Source organism: Aethalodelphis obliquidens, unplaced genomic scaffold (assembly GCF_003676395.1).
Source record: "Aethalodelphis obliquidens isolate GAN/ISIS:26980383/991018 unplaced genomic scaffold, ASM367639v1 scaffold15, whole genome shotgun sequence".
Classification (NCBI taxonomy): domain Eukaryota; kingdom Metazoa; phylum Chordata; class Mammalia; order Artiodactyla; family Delphinidae; genus Aethalodelphis; species Aethalodelphis obliquidens.
The window spans coordinates 32,341,628-32,359,741 of NW_020837959.1; the positions used below are offsets into that span (position 1 = coordinate 32,341,628).

The window sequence follows — 18,114 nt, forward strand, 5'->3', positions numbered from 1 at the left end:
CCAGTCTGTAGTTTGTGATGGCAACTGTAACAAACTAATAAAGGAACAAATATTTATAAAGTGCCTATTATCAACAAACCATTGTAGTCGGTCTACCCGGGATAGTAAGCAAAAGCTAAACAAATTGGGAAGATGAAATAGGCTTTTCTTGTAACACAGCCTTGATGGCTGCCTTACCCCATGTTGGTGAAGAAGCACCCTGTGTTTAGTCCTACTTAACAACTCAGCTGAAAATAGCCCAGAGACCAGCCAGCCACTTGGGAAACCTGAATCTGAAATAAGAATAATTTTGGCTGGTGATAGTTCTGAAATAATAGATTTCTTATTTTCGAGGTACATGCTCCCTGTAGTTTTGAAGACTGGCACAATTGAAGGTTACCATTTAAATTAAAAAGAATCTTTGGGAAAGTCTGCATTTTATGTGGCAGAAATGTGTATTTCACTAGTATTGAAACCTATATAAAATAGAAATCGGTTGAATCACTTACATGCAAGCAGCCTGAAGAGTCTCAAGTGGACGGTATTGCTGAGAAATCAAGATGGTAGCCCACTGTGTATTAGGACGTCACAGAAGAAAGCAGATTAATATAAAAGTGCTTTGATATTCACCAGTGGCAAGGGTGTTTTTACACAAACTACATTAAATGAACGGTTGGATTTTTTTACATAACAAAAATAGAAGATGGGTTTGCTTTTCTAAAGACTTAATCACTTGAATCATTGAAACATTTTTAAATGTAAACAACAAATGTTTCTATGTCTATTTCTAAAAGCAGATATGAAGTTATTTTTACAGAAATTGCTCTCAGAGGGAAATCATTGAGATAATAGGAGAGAACAGGATTTATATGTTAGGGGAGAAGGCAAACAGTCTAGGAAAAATAGATCTTGTTTGCACATTTTTGGCAGTAAACTAGTTAGCTGGTAATCTGTCCTTGAGTAAGCTGAGTAAAGGCATCAAAACAGTTTTAGATGTTTGTGAATTCTCCAGAAAACAGTGAGCCCTTCCATCAGCACGTCCACCTTGCTGAGATCAGGTCCACACCACTTCCCTCATGAGGATGTGTTACCTGGGATACTTTAATAAGTCAAATTATACAAAATTCCATATGGAATATTTAATGAAATTTCTAACACTTGTGCAAAGAGAAAGCAAACACTGAGCAATAGAGTGTTAGAAAAGAACCTAGTGTGGTGTGTAGGCACAGAGGGAGGATCCATAGAAGTAGATTATTCTGGCTGAAATGGAAAGTTATATTTAGGGGGAGGTAGGAGAGGGTTGAAAAGACAGGATGAAGCCAGATTATCAACATCCCTGAACGAGTTCGACCTTCATTTCACAGGCATCAGAGAAAGGAAGAGATGGGGTAAACTCTGTTATGGAATTTGCTTTGCAAGTGCAGTGCAGGATGAGACCAGAAGCAGGGACTGGTTAGGAGGCTGTGACAGGAGACGGTAACGCAGGCCTAAGGTTCAAATCGGTAGATTCAAGGAACAATAAAGAAGAAAAACGCATGAGATTTAATGGCACGTTAGGGGGAAAATAGAAAAACTAAAGTGACTTGAGTTTTTAACCTGGGTAGCAAAGAGAATGATTTATCAGTAAATGGAAATCAAGAAGGGAATCTAGTTTTTCTGGAAAAATGCATTTTAGGAATATCATATTGAACATATATATGAAATCTCACCCTTGCCTACCTCCCAGTCCCCTTACCCAAATCTGTTCTTTTTTCCTGTAGCATTTATCACTCTCTAATACAGTTTACTTACTTGTGATATTTACTGACTATTGTCTGTCTCCTACCTGAAGAAGCTCCACAAGGGCAGGGATTCTGGGGGGTTTTGTTCATTGGTGTGTCTCAAGCATGTTGAACTGGCATGTAATAAGTGCTCAATAAATATATGTTAGCTGAAAGCATGGGTAAACTCAGCACCCAAGAAACAATATCCACCATGCAGTTGAAAAATAATAACTAACACATATTGAGAACTTGTTCCATGCAAGGCATTGTTTGGTGCTTTAAGCTGAGGCACAGAGGGGTAAAGAAATGGCTTAATCAGGAAAGTGGCAGAGCCAGGATTCCAACCCGGGTGAACTGACTCTAGAGCCCACACACATCATGTACCACTCACTTTATGTCACCATCTCATGGAGTGAAGAGGCAAGATGGGAGGGGCTGAAAGAGACTGGGAATCAGATTCCCAGCTGTAGTAGCTGAAACTGGAAGCAGAAGCTGAGAATATAACAAAAGACTAATGATAGATGCTTAGCTTCTCCAGGGTTCTTTTCCTAACCAGAATGCTATTGCTGATGTTGGTGGGCTTGTGACATCTCTGTGGATCTATATTATTGCATTTTAATAACAGGTTAAAACCATTCATTCTTCAGAAGTACTGTACTTGGAGAGCCCAGTTTTAACAACAACAACAAAAATCTCTTGTTTTATGAAATTCACTATTGAGCTCATATACACCAGGTATTTTAAGTGTTGTAAGAAAAAAGGTGGTACATCTGACAGCCCTAAATAGCAGCCTCAGGAAGTCTACCTCGTAAGTGATGATGCTTCTTTGCCCATTAGAATAGAGCAGAATACCGGGGTATCTTGTGGGTTCCCAGGAGCTGAATGGAAATGCAGGCATGTTATATCAGAAGCAGTCCACATTTTCACCTCTAGCTACTGAAAGCAGTAGATTGCCAGATGCACACTTGAAACGTTACATCAAAAGCCTTTGAAGAGGTGGTTCTGATAATTTTACTTTCAAAAGGTAATTTTGGAAAACTATGTCACATGTTAAATTTTTTAGACAGTCTACCTGCTCTCCTACAAGTAAAGGGTCTTTTTACTGTAACAGCTACAGCTTATACTTGAATGTGCTTATTGCTATATGTTGAAATATCTAAATAATGTAAATTTTATAAAAACAAATATAAAATATCTACTTCTGACTTAAGCTGAAAGTCCCAGTCTATCAAACTAATCTAACATACCACCCACTTCAGTTTCATACCTTTTAGCACTGGAGAAAACTGAAACTATGTGACTGCTCCAGAAGGAGACAGAATTTTTGTTTTCTCTCATTCTAGTTTGTATGTGTAGTCAAAAGATGTCTGAAGCCCCGCCAGGAAAACAGCAGTGGAACCTGACCTGCTTGTGGGGAGATCATTGTATGTTTTAAAAGGTAAGTGATCCAACAGGGACCAACTGTATAGCACAGGGAACTATATTCAATATCTTGTAATAACCTATAATGGAAACGAATGTGAAAAAAAATATATATGTAACTGAACCACTTTGCTGTTCCTGAAGTATTGTAAATCAGCTATACTTCAATTTAAAAAAAAAAAGTAAATGATCATGTTTTAGCAATTCAGTAAAATTTATGTCATGGACACTTAATTACATCTCTCTAGGCCTCCTGAATTTCTTCAATTGTATCATGTGAGCTTCTTCAATTGTTTCATGTGAGTTTTAGCCTAGACTCTCCAACGCCTTGCCCCCAAAGTCTAGATTTCTTAGGGCATCTTCATGATTTTTACCACGTGTGTATACCACTGAACTATTATTTATAACCATTTTTCTTTAAATAGGCCAGCTTAAAATAATCTAAATATGTTGATTTTTAAAATAAAAATTTGCATGACTGCTAAAAAGGAAAACCAGCATCATTTTCCCTAGCTAGAAAGTAGCTATAAAAATAATTACAATGAAAAATAAACATAGACTTACATCTTAGTTAGGTATTGTCTTCAGAAGCTGTGATACTGAGACTGGCTCTTTCTGTGATAGAAAAGAAGATGAACAAGTTTTAGAGACAGAGAATTGAGTTATCAAAAAGATGAAAAGAGTTGAAAAAAATGAACTTCTTCACTATGGCATTTATTGCATTTGAAATGTACTGTCCCATGTACCACCCCCTTTGACACTCATCCTACATTTTGGAAAGCCACTACCCTAGGTAATCCCCAAGATTCATTTTGGCTCTAATCATATAGTTTAGCAGAAAGCTCAAGTTTTGGGGTCAGACAGGCAAGGATTCCATATGCCCTATCCAAGCCTCAGTTTCTTTATCTGTAGGATGAGGATAATAATATATAGTTCACAGTGTTACGAAGATTAAGTGGAGATATGTAAAATCCATAGCTTACCACCTGGCACATAGTAGAGGCTTCATAAATATTAATTTTCATTTTATATTTTACATTAATTGGACTTATCTAGCAACCTAATTTCAGGAGCTGTTACCGAGTCCTACTTGCCACACGTCAGGCCAATAAATCGAGAAATGAGATATTGGGGGAAGGAATAGTGACTTTATTCAAAAAGTCAGCAGATTGAGAAGATGGTGGACTAAGGTCCTAGAGAACCATCTTACCGCGAGGTAGAATTTAGGGTTCTTTTATACTCAAAGGGGAGGGGGTGTGGCTGTTTGTTGCAAACTTCTTGGTCTGAGGTCATGATGTCCCTGTAAACCTCCAACAAGACACATGTTATTCTCTGTTCTGCAACTTTTTAACTCTATATGAATAGAAAAGTGTTATACACTTAAAGGTCAGAACCTTGAAAGTGGGCTATCCTGTATATTTCAGGCTACAGGCAACATTCATAACTCGAATCAAAAGCAACAGACTACAGGGCTTCCCTGGTGGCGCAGTGGTTGAGAGTTCGGCTGCCGAGGTAGAGGACGCGGGTTCGTGCCCCGGTCCCGGAGGATCCCACGTGCCGCAGAGCGGCTGCGCCCGTGAGCCGTGGCCGCTGAGCCTGCGTGTCCGGAGCCTGTGCTCCGCAACGGGAGAGGCCACAACAGTGAGAGGCCCACGTACCGCAAAAAGAAAAAAAAAAAGCAATAAAATGCAAAGGTTAAAGTAAAAGAAACGGATCTAATATGGAGTCAGGTTTGTTCCTCCGTATTACAGAGTGGTTCAGTGGTTCTGATTACACAAATTCAAAATACAATCTTTCCTCACCAGTGGAATCAGACCTGATGTTTTCATAAACTCTTGCTTTTATATACTCTTTTTGGAACTATAGACAAAACGTTTTTAAATGTAAGCATATACTGTGTTTGTATAGCAAGGGAAATCAAGACATCCTAGCAATAAAACCAAAAGATTAATATGTAGCTAAATTTTAATGTAAAGACTTGCATAGCTAATTAGTGAAAGGAGCCCATGAGGATGAGCATGTGTTGGGAGAAGTAAGGATTATGAATAATGTTTAAATCTCTATTTTCAACATAAAAGAGCTTGTTGTTGAGTTGCTTCTGATAAGCCCAGTGGGAATATCAGTGATCTTTGCTCCTGTTGAACACTGAAAATCATCATGTAAAATAGGAGAAAATAGCTGGCTAAACAGGAGCTTCCTTGGAAATCTACTAATAGAAAATTGGGGGAGAGAAGGGGTAGCCTGGGAGAAAGAGATCTGCAAGATTTCATTTTAGCCCTGGATAAACACCGTTCCTGCTTTTACCCATCTTTACCTAATAGAAATGTAAAGGGCCAAGTTCAGAGAGAAGGAAAGACACAAAAGCATTTTGTGTGGAACAAAAACAGAAGTGCTTCAATTTCATAGAAATGGCACTCTGTATCCTGAGCTGTTCTTACATTGAAATGCTACTGCACAAAGACCTTGGGAGCCCTGTGGTCTTAGGAAAAACTGTTGTGGACTTGACCTTTCAAGGTAGCAAGTCACTAGCATGACTTAGAAAGGAAGAGAGCCGTTGTGATGGATTATTATGACTCCTGCACTGTCACTTTCATCAGTTAGGACAGGTTTTGGAATGTATGTTGGGATGTAGCCGTAAATCTGGTTAACAAGGGAGCCCCTAGGGAAAATGACGTGTGGAAGAGAGAAGATGCTTTCACACCTGGGATTTCTCAGCTCCCTTTTGTTCTCCCTTTCAGCATTTTGTGCCAAGATTTCTTGTTTTTCCTCACAAAGTCAGATCGGAGCAAAGGAATCCAAACGAGGATTTACTGATAATGCATCACCCCTTTCTGGGGAAAGCCAAGTCCTAGAAGAACCATTCAACTTGAAGGAATGCAGCCAGCTAGAAGCACAGGGCAGTAGGGGAGGGGATGAGATTGAAGGGTGGAGAGTTTTCAAAGTCTTTCGAATCATTTGACTGCTGGACACAACGCTACCTGAAGCCATCCAATGGAAGACCAGCTCAGCATCAGCTGAAGCCCACCTCATGATCCATGAGTAACAGAAGCTAAAGATGGAGGGCTGCTCCCTCTGGCTTTGCTTGCATAGCCTTGTCCTCAGCTTCTCATTTCAAATGTAATTCACTTCTCCTAGTTAGCCCCCATCACTCAGCTGTCAAACATCATGTGCCATTTCTCACAATCTAGCCCCTTGGGTAGCTTCTTGACAAATAACTGAAATCTAGTCTGCATTGCACTGGAAGCAAGATAGGAAAAAAGTACTGTTAACATTATTCTTCCAGAAAAACCAACTGGAGATGATTTTTCATATACTATTCTAATGCATCAAGCAGGCTTAACATAGTGGTTAAATTATCAAGACCCATTCCACCCCCAAATAGGGATGGTCTTTATAACACTCTTTTTTTCCTCAAAAGTTATTGTTTTATTACTAATAAATATTTCAGGCATAAATATGGTCTATGATATGACAAATAATTTTTTGCCCTTTCCATAGATAAAGACAGAAATGTTAACAGCTCCCTTTCCTCCTAATTCAAGTTCTAATTTAAGATTGTCCAATGATTCAAGCATCTAATCATCCTTGCATTAAATACGTTATCATAGTATCTCCAAGATTCTCACACTTCTCTCTCCATCCATATGTAGATGAACATTGATACCAGCTTGTGAAAAATTAATCCCTTGTTTCCTGGGGGCCATCTCACCCTCAGTGCAATTGCTACTCTTGGTCCTGGAATTCTAGCACCTATTACAAAACATAACATGGAGTGAATGTTCAATAAATATTTATCAAATTAATGATTTAACAATCATATGTAGTTGTTGATAAAATTCACATGAAATCTTCCTTCTGTGATTATTAGTATCCTTCTTTCAACATAATCCTGAAAAGCCATTGTTGACTGGTGTATGCTGTCACTGAACTCTGACATTTCTCTGTCCTTATTTTAGGTTTTATGCTCCATCTCTGTCTCAATAATTCCCTGGCTTCCTGGTCAGATGGCATTGCCATAAAACCTTGTTGAAAGTATACCTTCAACAAGTTTAGTTGATGGAAGCAATATAATTCTATTTTCCTCTAGTTTCCCCATGAAGCAGAATGTAAGCTTTAAGAGGACAGGCATGGGGGCTTCCCTGGTGGTGCAGTGATTAAGAATCTGGCTGCCAATGCAGGGGACATGGGTTCGAGCCCTGGTCTGGGAAGACCCACATGCCGTGGAGCAACTAATCCCGTGTGCCACAACGACTGAGCCCGCGAGCCACAACTACTGAAGCCCACGCACCTAGAGCCCGTGCTCCTCAACAAGAGAAGCCACTGCAATGAGAAGCCCACGCACTGCAACGAAGAGTAGCCCCTGCTCACCACAACTAGAGAAAGGCTGCACACAGCAACGAAGACCCAATTCGGCCAAAAATAAATAAAAATAAATAAATGTAAAATAATAATAAATTAAATTAAAAATACCACACCCTACAACAGCAGAAAACATTCTTTAAAAAAAAACAAGAGGACAGACACTGTGTCTAGCCTGGTGCCTGAAACATAGTAGATGCTCAATAAAAATTTTTGCAAATTTACTGCTAAAGGCCTTTTCTTTCTCCCTTTCTTAATCTCAGGGCAGTCTACAGAGTCTCAATCTATACATTCTGGGGAAAAGAACTAACAGTTTGGCACCTCCTATTTGTCAAAAACCAGGCTGGATGCCATACATACATTACCTTATGTTATTTTTCACAGCAACCTTGTGAAGTAGGTATTATTTCAATCACAGAGGTAAAGAAACTGAGGCTTGGAGAGGTCTGTCATCAAATAAATATGTGCACACGAAATTCTTTCTCCTAGAATACTCGTTCTCTTCCTATTACGTGATCAAATCACACCCGACCTTCAAGAACCAAGTTAAAAATGTTGAAAAAACGTCCTCCATGTGTCTCTTGTGTTTTTGTCTCTCTTCTGAGGAAAGGCCTTGACAGCGTTCGTTCTGGGCCATTTTGTCAAGGATGTTTGTACAGCAAAAAGCCTTGGAACGCAGACAGGATCTCCCTTTGGGAGAGAACAGATTTGTTTTCTGACCAGGATAATAAGGATAATGTCTCCCTCCAGGACAAAGATTGGACAGGTTTGCTAGCCACCTCTTCAGAGGATTGGGGTTTCCTTAGCTCAGTGTCCCTCAGCTGTGATGCAAACCCACAGAGTGTGCTGCATCCTCCTTTATTGCCCCCGTGGGCTGTGGAGGACAAAGGGGACCAACGTGGACACAAAGCTCCTGCTGCCTGCTATTCTCGGAGCAATAGAGTCCGTTGCTTCGGAGCCAGGAGTTTTGTGGCCTCTGCCAGCATCTATGAAAATGCGGCAGACTAACTTTTCAGCTTGTAAATAGCGTAAAATCTCAAACTTTCCACAGTTCTTGACAAAGATCTTCTTTCTTTGGGAAGTCTTATCTAACCATTACAGCTTACAGTGATATCTCCAAAACACATTTGGCAGGAAACCAACCTGCTGAGTAATGTGTTGTGAACATTTTTTATTATCTCACACTTGATCGTGCTCTCCTAGAGGACAGAGACAGCACTTGCACTTCTTGATGAGTGTTTAGCATTTTTCCTGCACATAGAAATTTCATTAATAGTAATTCATTAAAATGGACTGAATGTCTATTAAGTGTAGGACATGACAGTCAGAATATTTAGGTAATTATTTTCCTAACTGGTGCATAATCTCCTTGAAGATGGACATAATATCTAATACTTCTTTTTTATCCATTATAATTCTCTGTGTCTCTCGTTCTCTCATTCGACAAACATTTATTGACCATCTGCTAGGTGTAGGTGGTACGTTCGTTGCTGAGTATACAAATGAATGAGAGACTCCCTACCTTCAAGGATCTCATGGAACCAGATCGTGCAGTACAAGGAGGAAGTCCAGTGACAGAGGAAAGTACAGATCATTATGGGAACATGGCAAGGGGCAATCCAACGGGCTGTTGGTTGATAGCTTTTCTACTTTCTGGTATTTTCAGAAGGATATAGTGCTTGAGAAATACTAAAATAAATTTTTGGAGTGTGGACTGATAATTCAAACTGGAAATCTTGGTCAAATACCTGCTCTGAAACTTAAAACTTAAAATAGCTCATCTAAGATGTGGCTGGCCTACACATCTGATAACATCATTATCAGATGATAATACATCATTATGTATTTAAAAAGATACATGTAACCAGTGTGTTCAAGTAAATGAACATACATTCAACACCTGGAATAGCCCCAAAGGCTAGAAAAATGCAAAAGGCATGTTCCCTGCCCTTGAGATGGTCACAATCAAGAGAGACAGACACAGAGAAACATGATCTTAAACTGGGCACGATAGCATAAGCACTGAATAGATACTGAAGTTACTATTACTCTGTGGGGATTCAGTCTGCTGGGGACCAAGGGAGTTTCTTGCAAGGGATGGCATCTGAACTGGAATTTAAAGGGGAAAAGGATTTCCACAGGCAGGAAACAGAAAGTAAGGCAGCCAGGAAAAAACTTGAGCATAGGCACATTCTTTAAAATAAACAACATCAAAAAGTCTACAAGTAATAAATGCTGGAGAGGGTGTGGAGAAAATGAAACCCTCCTACACTGTTGGTAGGAATGTAAATTGGTGTGGCCACTATGGAGAATAGTATAGAGGTTCCTTAAAAACTAAAAATAGAGTTACCATATGATCCAGCAAATTCCACTCCCAGGCATATACCCAGAAAAGTTGAAAACTCTAAGTTGAAAAGATACATGCACCCTAATGTTCATAGCAGCACTATTTACAATAGCCAAGACATGGAAGCAACCTAAATGTCCATTGCCAGATGAATGGATAAAGATGTGGTATATATACACAATGGAATACTACTCAGCCATAAAAAAGAATGAAATAAAGCCATTTGCAGCAAGATGGATGGATGTAGAAATTATCATACTAAGTGAAGGAGGTCAGACAAAGATAAATATCATATGATATTACTTATATGTGGAATCTAAAAAAATGATACAAATGAACTTACTTAGAAAACAGAAATAGACTCACAGACATAGAAAACAAACATATGGTTACCAAAGGGGAAAGTGGGGAGGGATGAATTGGGAATTTGGGATTAACAGTTACATACTCCTATATCTAAAATAGGCAAACAACAAAGACCTACTGTATAGTACAGGGAGCTATATTTAATATCTTGTAATAACCTACAATGGAAAAGAATCTGAAAAAGAATATATATATTCAGTTATATATATATATATATATATATATATATATATATAACAGAATCACTTTGCTGTACATCTGAAACATTGTAAATCAACTATACATCAATAAAAAGAAAAGATGTGGTATACTACATACGCAGTCATAAAAAAGAATGAAATTTTGCCATTTGAAGCAACATGGATGGACTTAGAGGACATTATGCTAAATTAAAGAAGTCAGACAGAGAAAGTCAAATGCTGTATGATATCACTTATATGTGGAATCTAAAAATTACAATAAACTAGTGAATATTACAAAAAAGTAGACTCACAGATATACAGAACAAACTACTGGTTACCAGTGGGGAGAGGGAAGGGGGAGGGGCGATATTGCGGTAGGGAGTTAAGAGGTACAAACTATTATGTATAAAATAAGCTACAAAGGTATATAGTACAACATGGGGACTATAGCCAATATTTTATAATAACTATAAGTGGAGTATAACCTTTAAAGATTGTGAATCACTATATTGTGCACATATAACATAATACTACTTTACATCAACTATACTTCAATTAAAAAAAGAAAATTAAATTAGAAAAACTAACTAATAAACATGAGTTCAGGGAATTGTTCGTAAGATAGCAACTGGAATGGAGGGTGTACACAGGACTATAGAGAAAACTGAAAGTCAGAAAGGAAATTTTGTTCAGTGCCTTTTTTTGGATACTTTCTTTTTTTGGTTTTTTTGTTTTGCTTTTTGTTCAGTGACTTTTACAGATACATATTAAGCATCTGCTGGGGCAAATATAATATGCTCAAAGAGAGACAAAGGTATAGTCCTAGTTCACAATCTCGTGGGGAGAGCAATAATCTAATCTAAACTATTAAATGCCAACAAAGCACTGAGCAGGGAGGGTTTTGAATGCCACCCTAAGGTGCTTGGGTGTTCTTCATTAGTCACGGGATGCAGTGAATGATGTCATTGACCTGTGAGGAGGAGAGAAAGTCTTGGCAGCTGTGTGAAGGTTGGACCAGAGGGTTGAAAGATGGAGATGGGGAGAGCAATGTGGAAGCTTCTATGACCATCCAGGGAGAAATGGGAAGGGTCTAAACCAGATGAAAAGAGTAACAAAGGTATGAGACACGTTGTGATGATAGAATCCACAGAATTTTATGATTGATTCAATGAGAGAGGTGGCTATGAAGATGAATCCAAGCCTTCTATTCTTGGCGACAGAGAGGATGATGTTAGTGATATGTTATAGTGAACATTCACCAAATAAAATATCTTTGAGAAGATCTCAAAGGTCTTTGTACTAATTAACCAATCTCTATCATCTTTTTTCATTTAACTTTTTGTCGTTTTTATTTTTAAAGCAGAGGAGGTAAACACTTAGGACTTCTCAGGAAACTCTTACCAGTGATTTTTCAATCTTCAGGACTATTAGTGGATCATGAAATCAATTTAAAAAGTTTTAAAATAATACCAAAAAGTGAAATAGAATAAAGCAGAACAGAATGTGAAATATCGTAGTGATCACTTATATAAAGGTTACTACTTGTGGAAATTTGTCTTCTGTTTTATGTACATACACTGGGTCACAATGCCAAATACACGTCTTAGTGTGAGTTGCAGTTTAAAAAGTTTGAAAGCCATTGATCTAGACAGTGCTCAACAAAACATCTCTCTAGTCTAAATCCTCTCCTCCAGTTTATAGGATTGGAGAAGTGAGACAGGAACAAAAAGGGATATAGGGAAAAGAGGCATCTTTCATCACTTTGACAGTGAACGACGATCACTGTTGTTACATAAAACAGTGGGTGCCAGTACCTTGTTTGGAGTCGATGGCCTCTGTGATTAATATAGAAAGCCCGAAGCATCCCCTGCATTATTCTGTTTGTAGTCCCTTTGGCAACATGGGGAATGTTCAGGATAACACCCATTTGGTCCACCTGCAGATCAAACCAGAACCAGGGAGATAACACATTATTTGTTTTCTTTTCTTGATATTTCAAATAAGCCCTTGCTAAGTAATTTGAGACTATAGAATTAAAAATGTAAATTACGAATCCTTATAGATTTCATTTTTCCACTAGATGGCAGAAAAAGCACTTGTAATGGAAATTACCATGTCATCTCTTTAATCAGTTCCCCAGACTTTTTTTTTAATAAAGGGAGGTATATTTCATTTTAGTTTGAACAGTAGAATCTGATTATAAGACAACTGATTATTTAATAACTAATTTAATCATATTAAGCTTAAAATTAAGGAGAAAACTTTGAATTAGTTTATGTTTATATATGTACCTATATATGCACCCATCTCAATTGATATATACGTGATGGAATTTCATTGACTTTAGAATACTGCCATGCTCTCTTTTAATACAAATTTAAAAATAAAAGGTAGTATTTAAATACACTTTTAAATTTATACAGAAACTTTAAAAATGTTACACATGGATGTAATTATGTGTACAACTGAACTATACTTAGTTATGATATATTGAAGATAATAATAATATTATTACAAAGATGGATGATACATTCATGGTTATAAATTCAAAATACTTTTTTTTAACAAAGAAAGAGAATAAAAACTATGTTAGCTATGTAAATACAGTTCAAAAGTTAAACATGGTATATCGTTTTCTTTCTATGCTAATAATTTTAACAAGGCTTCTATTTTTTTACCCTGATTTCGTGTGTCATGTTACCATTTATCAACAATAATTCTTTAGGGGTATTTGTCATTAGAGCACTTTACTAGGCGCTTGAGAATAGCTTCACAAACAGTTGTACCCTTGCTCTGGTTCATTTACCGTCAAAGAGAAAATTATTTTATGGACCTACAAAGAGGAAAAATAAGCGAGTTACACAAAAGAGAATGTGTTGGGAAACACAGACATAATTTGATAATGTAATATCATATTATAAAATACAAACTAGTTCAAAGAAACTTTTGTCCCTATTTCAGTCATTGTTTTCACCACTGTTTTCCTTACAACTGGCTTTCAAAAAGTTGAAGACTGGACCGTCAAAAAAGAGCAGAAAACAAGAAAGGAAAATGGGAGGTGATGGAAAGGAGTGAAGTCCAATCATTGGTGTGGTCCACGAGCATCTTGTTCTCGGTCAGGCGCTGGGGTGGGGATGGAAACATGGCTTCTTCTTTCAAAATGAGAGCAAGTAATAGAGAGAGGAGGGGAGATGTTAGCTGAGCAAATGGGAAGAAATAAAAGAATTGATGAGATTACATAACAGTTGCCATGGTGTTGTTGAGTTACCTCAGCTCTCTCTCCCAGCCTTTGCTGACTGCCTCTTCCCCAACCAAACAAAAACAAAAGGGAGGGCCTTCCCTGGCGGCACTGTCGTTAAGAATCCACCTGCCAATGCAAGGGACATGGGTTTGAGCCCTGGACAGGGAAGATCCCACATGCCATGGAGCAACTAAGCCCATGCTCCACAACTACTGAGCCTGAGCTCTAGAGCCTGCAAGCCACAACTACTGAGCCCACGTACCACAACTACTGAAGTCCGTGCACCTAGAGCCCGTGCTCTGCAACAAGAGAAGCCAAGACAATGAGAAGCCTGCACACCACAACAAAGAGTAGCCCCGGCTCACCGCAACTAGAGAAAGCCCGCACACAGCAATGGAGACCCAACACAGCCAAAAATAAAAAATAAAATAAAATAAATAAATAAAAATTAAAACAAACAAAAAAAAACAGCAAAAGGGAAACTCTGGGGCATGCTGGTAATGCCCACAATCTTCAGGAACCTAGGGATGGTCTTCTGGTGGCACGAGGGGAGTGGAGGTAGCAACAACATCTGCAATGTTATCTGTGCAGAGTAAGCGATACCCAGTTTTAGAGTCTCTAGTTTAGAAAACCCTGTGATGTGCTGTGTGTGGGCAAAGATTTTGTTTTGAGTCAAGGTGGGTAAACAACTTTCTGGGAATAAGCAACTTGCATCGTGCAGTAAGTTAGTTTCTAAGACAATGAAATTTTATTTTATTTTTAAAAGATTTTCAGAGCCTCAGAGGAAGATTCTGATTGCAAGTTAAAGTGTTTGAATTAAATTTGATTGAAAAGAAAGAGGTGGCAAAGTTTTCCAGAAACAGAATTTTTCCTAAGGAAGATTAATCTGGCAGCAGCAGGTCAGGTCGTTTGGAGAGTAAAGACCAGTTGGATTTTTTAATTAAAAAAATTTTTTTTTGACCACGCTGCATGGCTTGCAGGATCTCAGTTCCCCAACCAGGGATTGAACCCAAGGCCATGGCAGTGAAAGCCCAGAATCCTAACCACAACGCCATCAGGGAACTCTCCTGTAATTTTAAAATAAATTGTTTCTAAATCCTATTGCGCAGAAGACTATTTTTATGTCTGTTTCTTCGTAAAGGCAACTGTAGGTTAAAAACAAAATTTATTTGAAAATAAAAGGGAATTGGATTTGGGGTACTTAGTTATTAATGAAGAAAACTTACATTAGATTTTCAGGAGTATTCCCTCACAGAACCAAATTTTAGTAAGTCCCACTGGTCCAAATCCAGGCATCCTGGGTCCTGCCACCTCCTGCATGTGGGCCTCTGCCCAGTCACTGGACAGAAATCTGGACTCCAGTTTCTTAAATTATATATCATCCAGCATTAGACTTTCAGCTCTAACACTCTGCATGAAAAGAAAAGGAGCTGTAACAGCTCACTGTTTCATTGAAACAAACCAAAAAGAATTCTGGTCCAAGGTCCCAGTGCCAACCTCCTACCGCAACTAGCCCAGCTTTTTAGGTCTTTAGCTCCCCTCGTGCTCTCCAATTAAAGAAATAGAAATCTGGGCTTTCTCTATAAACTCTGTGTTCTGCCCTTCCCAATGGTATCACTGCAAACGTCCTTATAAATCTACAACCCAAGCCGTAGAATAACTTCTATGGGCTTGGGGCTGTATGAATGGCTCTCTCTTGCTGAGCCCGCTCTGAGGAGACTCTGTCCCCAAAACACTGAGTGGTTTTTGTTTTCCTGCTGAAAACAGGGGAGATTGTGGAGTGGGAGAGCTCAGAGCTTACAACCCTGTAGATCTACACTCAGCACATCTCTAATGGGCTCCACTCAATGACAGCTGTGACGAATACCATGGCAATTTCCCAGATAAGATTGTATCCGAGTAGGGGCTACATTTCCTTCAGAGTTGCAGAGGTCATTATTATTCTTTGGAGAGGAATTCTGAGGAGGAAATAGCTGATTTAAACGCCTGCTGTCAGTTGCCAAAGAAATTGTTACAAAATACTGCTATAATGATGTGGAAAACTGCCCATTGCATTGGATTCCACATTTTTTGTGCTCCCTCCTGTTCATCCTCCGAGATTTCCCTCTTAGCTAACTGAGTGTGTGAAGATTGGTGCTCTAAAAGCCTCATAACTTGGAGTCTCATTCTGAGTCCTTTGGCATTTCATATTATGGTTGCTCAACCATTTTTCACGACCACTCAAGCTTTCACGAGGTCTTCTAAAAGACTGTGCAAAGCCCAGAAATACCCACTCAGGCCCACCTTGCCTGCGCCCGCCCGGAGCCAGCGGTCCTTCACGTACCCCGCATCCAGTGAGACGCGCTGCGCACCGACGGAGCGGACATGGGCAAAGCGATGGTGGCCAGGCTTGGACTGGGGCTGCTGCTTCTGGCACTGCTCTTACCTACGCAAATTTATTCAAATCAAACAACTGTTGTAACGCCTTCAAGTAATTCCTCCCAGCATACCTCAGCTGCCCCCAATCCAGCGAATGCCACCACCAAGGCAAGTGCCGGTACTCTGCAGTCAACAGCCGGTCTCTTGGTGATCTCGTTCTCCCTTCTACATCTCTACTGTTAAGAGACTCAGGCCAAGAAACATCTGTACTTCCCATCCTCTAAACCCAATTCAGATGGCATACAGACATCCAGTGTGACAAGGGAAAAAAGAACAGGTCTTCATTGAATGAATCTGCTAGTTCCACACCTTATTTTATTGACAGAAACTGTTGAGGATCCCAAATTTGATTGGTTTGAAGAGCATGTGAAGGGTTTGACTAGATGATGAATGCCAATATTAAATCTGCTGGAGTTTCCTGTACAAGATGAAGAGAGACAACATCCAAAATTAGTTAAGAGATGATTTCCTTAAATGTGGCTTAAGAAGTATGGACACATAAAACTCTACCTTGAAAGTGAGAATAGATTTTATCTTACCTAGAGATAAAGAATGGGATGTGGAACAGAGATTCAGTTTTCATTTGTTCATTAAATTTATAAGGTCATAAAACAATGAGGTAAAACAAAGCTTCTGTGATATGTACATTAGAAGGAACTTCCAGGTGTTACTGTAAATCCTCAATGTGTTGTTTCAGCAGTACTAATTTAATGCTGATGTACTCTAGAGAAAATTTTATGTTAAGCTATTGCTGTTCTCTTGGGAACTGAACTCTTTCTTTCCCTTGGGGTTTGGGTTTGACATTGCATTTGAATTTTTATATAGTCATTGATATGTACCAGGGCAATGATGGATTGGAATCTACCCCAAATCCAAGCATAATGAGTACATTTTGCTTATATATTTATCAACTATTCTTATTCAAAAAGAGCAGTAGATTCATTTAGCTAAACAGATAACAAAGAGTAGAATTACATTGATCTCAACTAATTCAAAATGCTTTTTATTTCTGCATATGTCGGATACTTTTTACAGTTTAAAAAATGATCTGTTTTGAAGGTAAGATTGACAAATCTTGAAATTAAAAAGACAAATATGTGAAGGAGCTAAACTATAAATCAAATATATTTGGCAAGGGAAGACTGGAAGCTTGCTTACATTAAATTCAGAAAAACTTTTGTACTCTTTTCTGTAAATACTTCTTTTTAAACTGAATCAGAATAGCCACATTTGGAACACTTTATGTTATCATTCAATATTTTTAGATAGTTAGAACCTGGTCCTAAGCCTAAAATGGGCTTGATTTTGGAAAGTAAATCTTTTCACAACTGCCTTGATGCACAGAAACCTTTTTAAAAACAGACACTCCCTAAAGTCTTTTGTTCGCATGGTCACACACTGATGCTTAGATGTTCTGAAATCTAATATGGCCACAGTAGTCTTGATAACCAGTCATTTTTTTTCCATCTTTAGAAATCTACACTGGAACAACCATATCCAACAGATCTCAAGCTACTGTGTGTGTGAATGAACATTCTCTTTTGTTTCATGCCTGAATGCTGTACATCTATTTTGGATTGTATATTGTGTTTGTGTATTTATGCTTTGATTCATAGTAACTTCTCTTGTTATGGAATTGATTTGCATTAAACACAAACTGTAAATAAAAAAAAAAAAAAAAGAAATACCCACTCAGCCTATATATTAAATTTCATTCATTCAACAAGTACTTGTAGGACTTCCCTGGTGGTGCAGTTGTTAGGAATCAGCCTGCCAAAGCAGGGGACACAGGTTCGATCCCTAGTTCGAGAAGATCCCACACGCTGTGGAGCAACTAAGCCTGTGTGCCACAACTACTGAGCCCACGTGCTGCAACTACTGAAGCCCTTGTGCTCTGCAACAAGAGAAGCCACCGCAATGAGAAGCCCAAGCACCATAACAAAGAGAAGTCCCGGCTCACCACAACTAGAGAAAGCCCGCATGCAGAAAAGAAGACCCAACTCTGCCAAAAATTAAAAACAAACAAACAAAACAAAA

At 38.6% G+C, this 18,114-nt stretch overlaps 1 protein-coding gene across 1 annotated transcript; it reads left to right on the forward strand.

Annotated features, from left to right (window-relative positions):
* Positions 1-15,942: 15,942 nt before the first annotated feature.
* On the forward strand, positions 15,943-17,741 carry CD24 (CD24 molecule). The gene has a single exon (XM_027116096.1). The coding sequence runs from the start codon at positions 16,024-16,026 to the stop codon at positions 16,258-16,260; it is 237 nt and encodes a 78-aa protein (XP_026971897.1). The 5' UTR covers positions 15,943-16,023; the 3' UTR covers positions 16,261-17,741.
* The last annotated feature ends 373 nt before the right edge of the window (positions 17,742-18,114 follow it).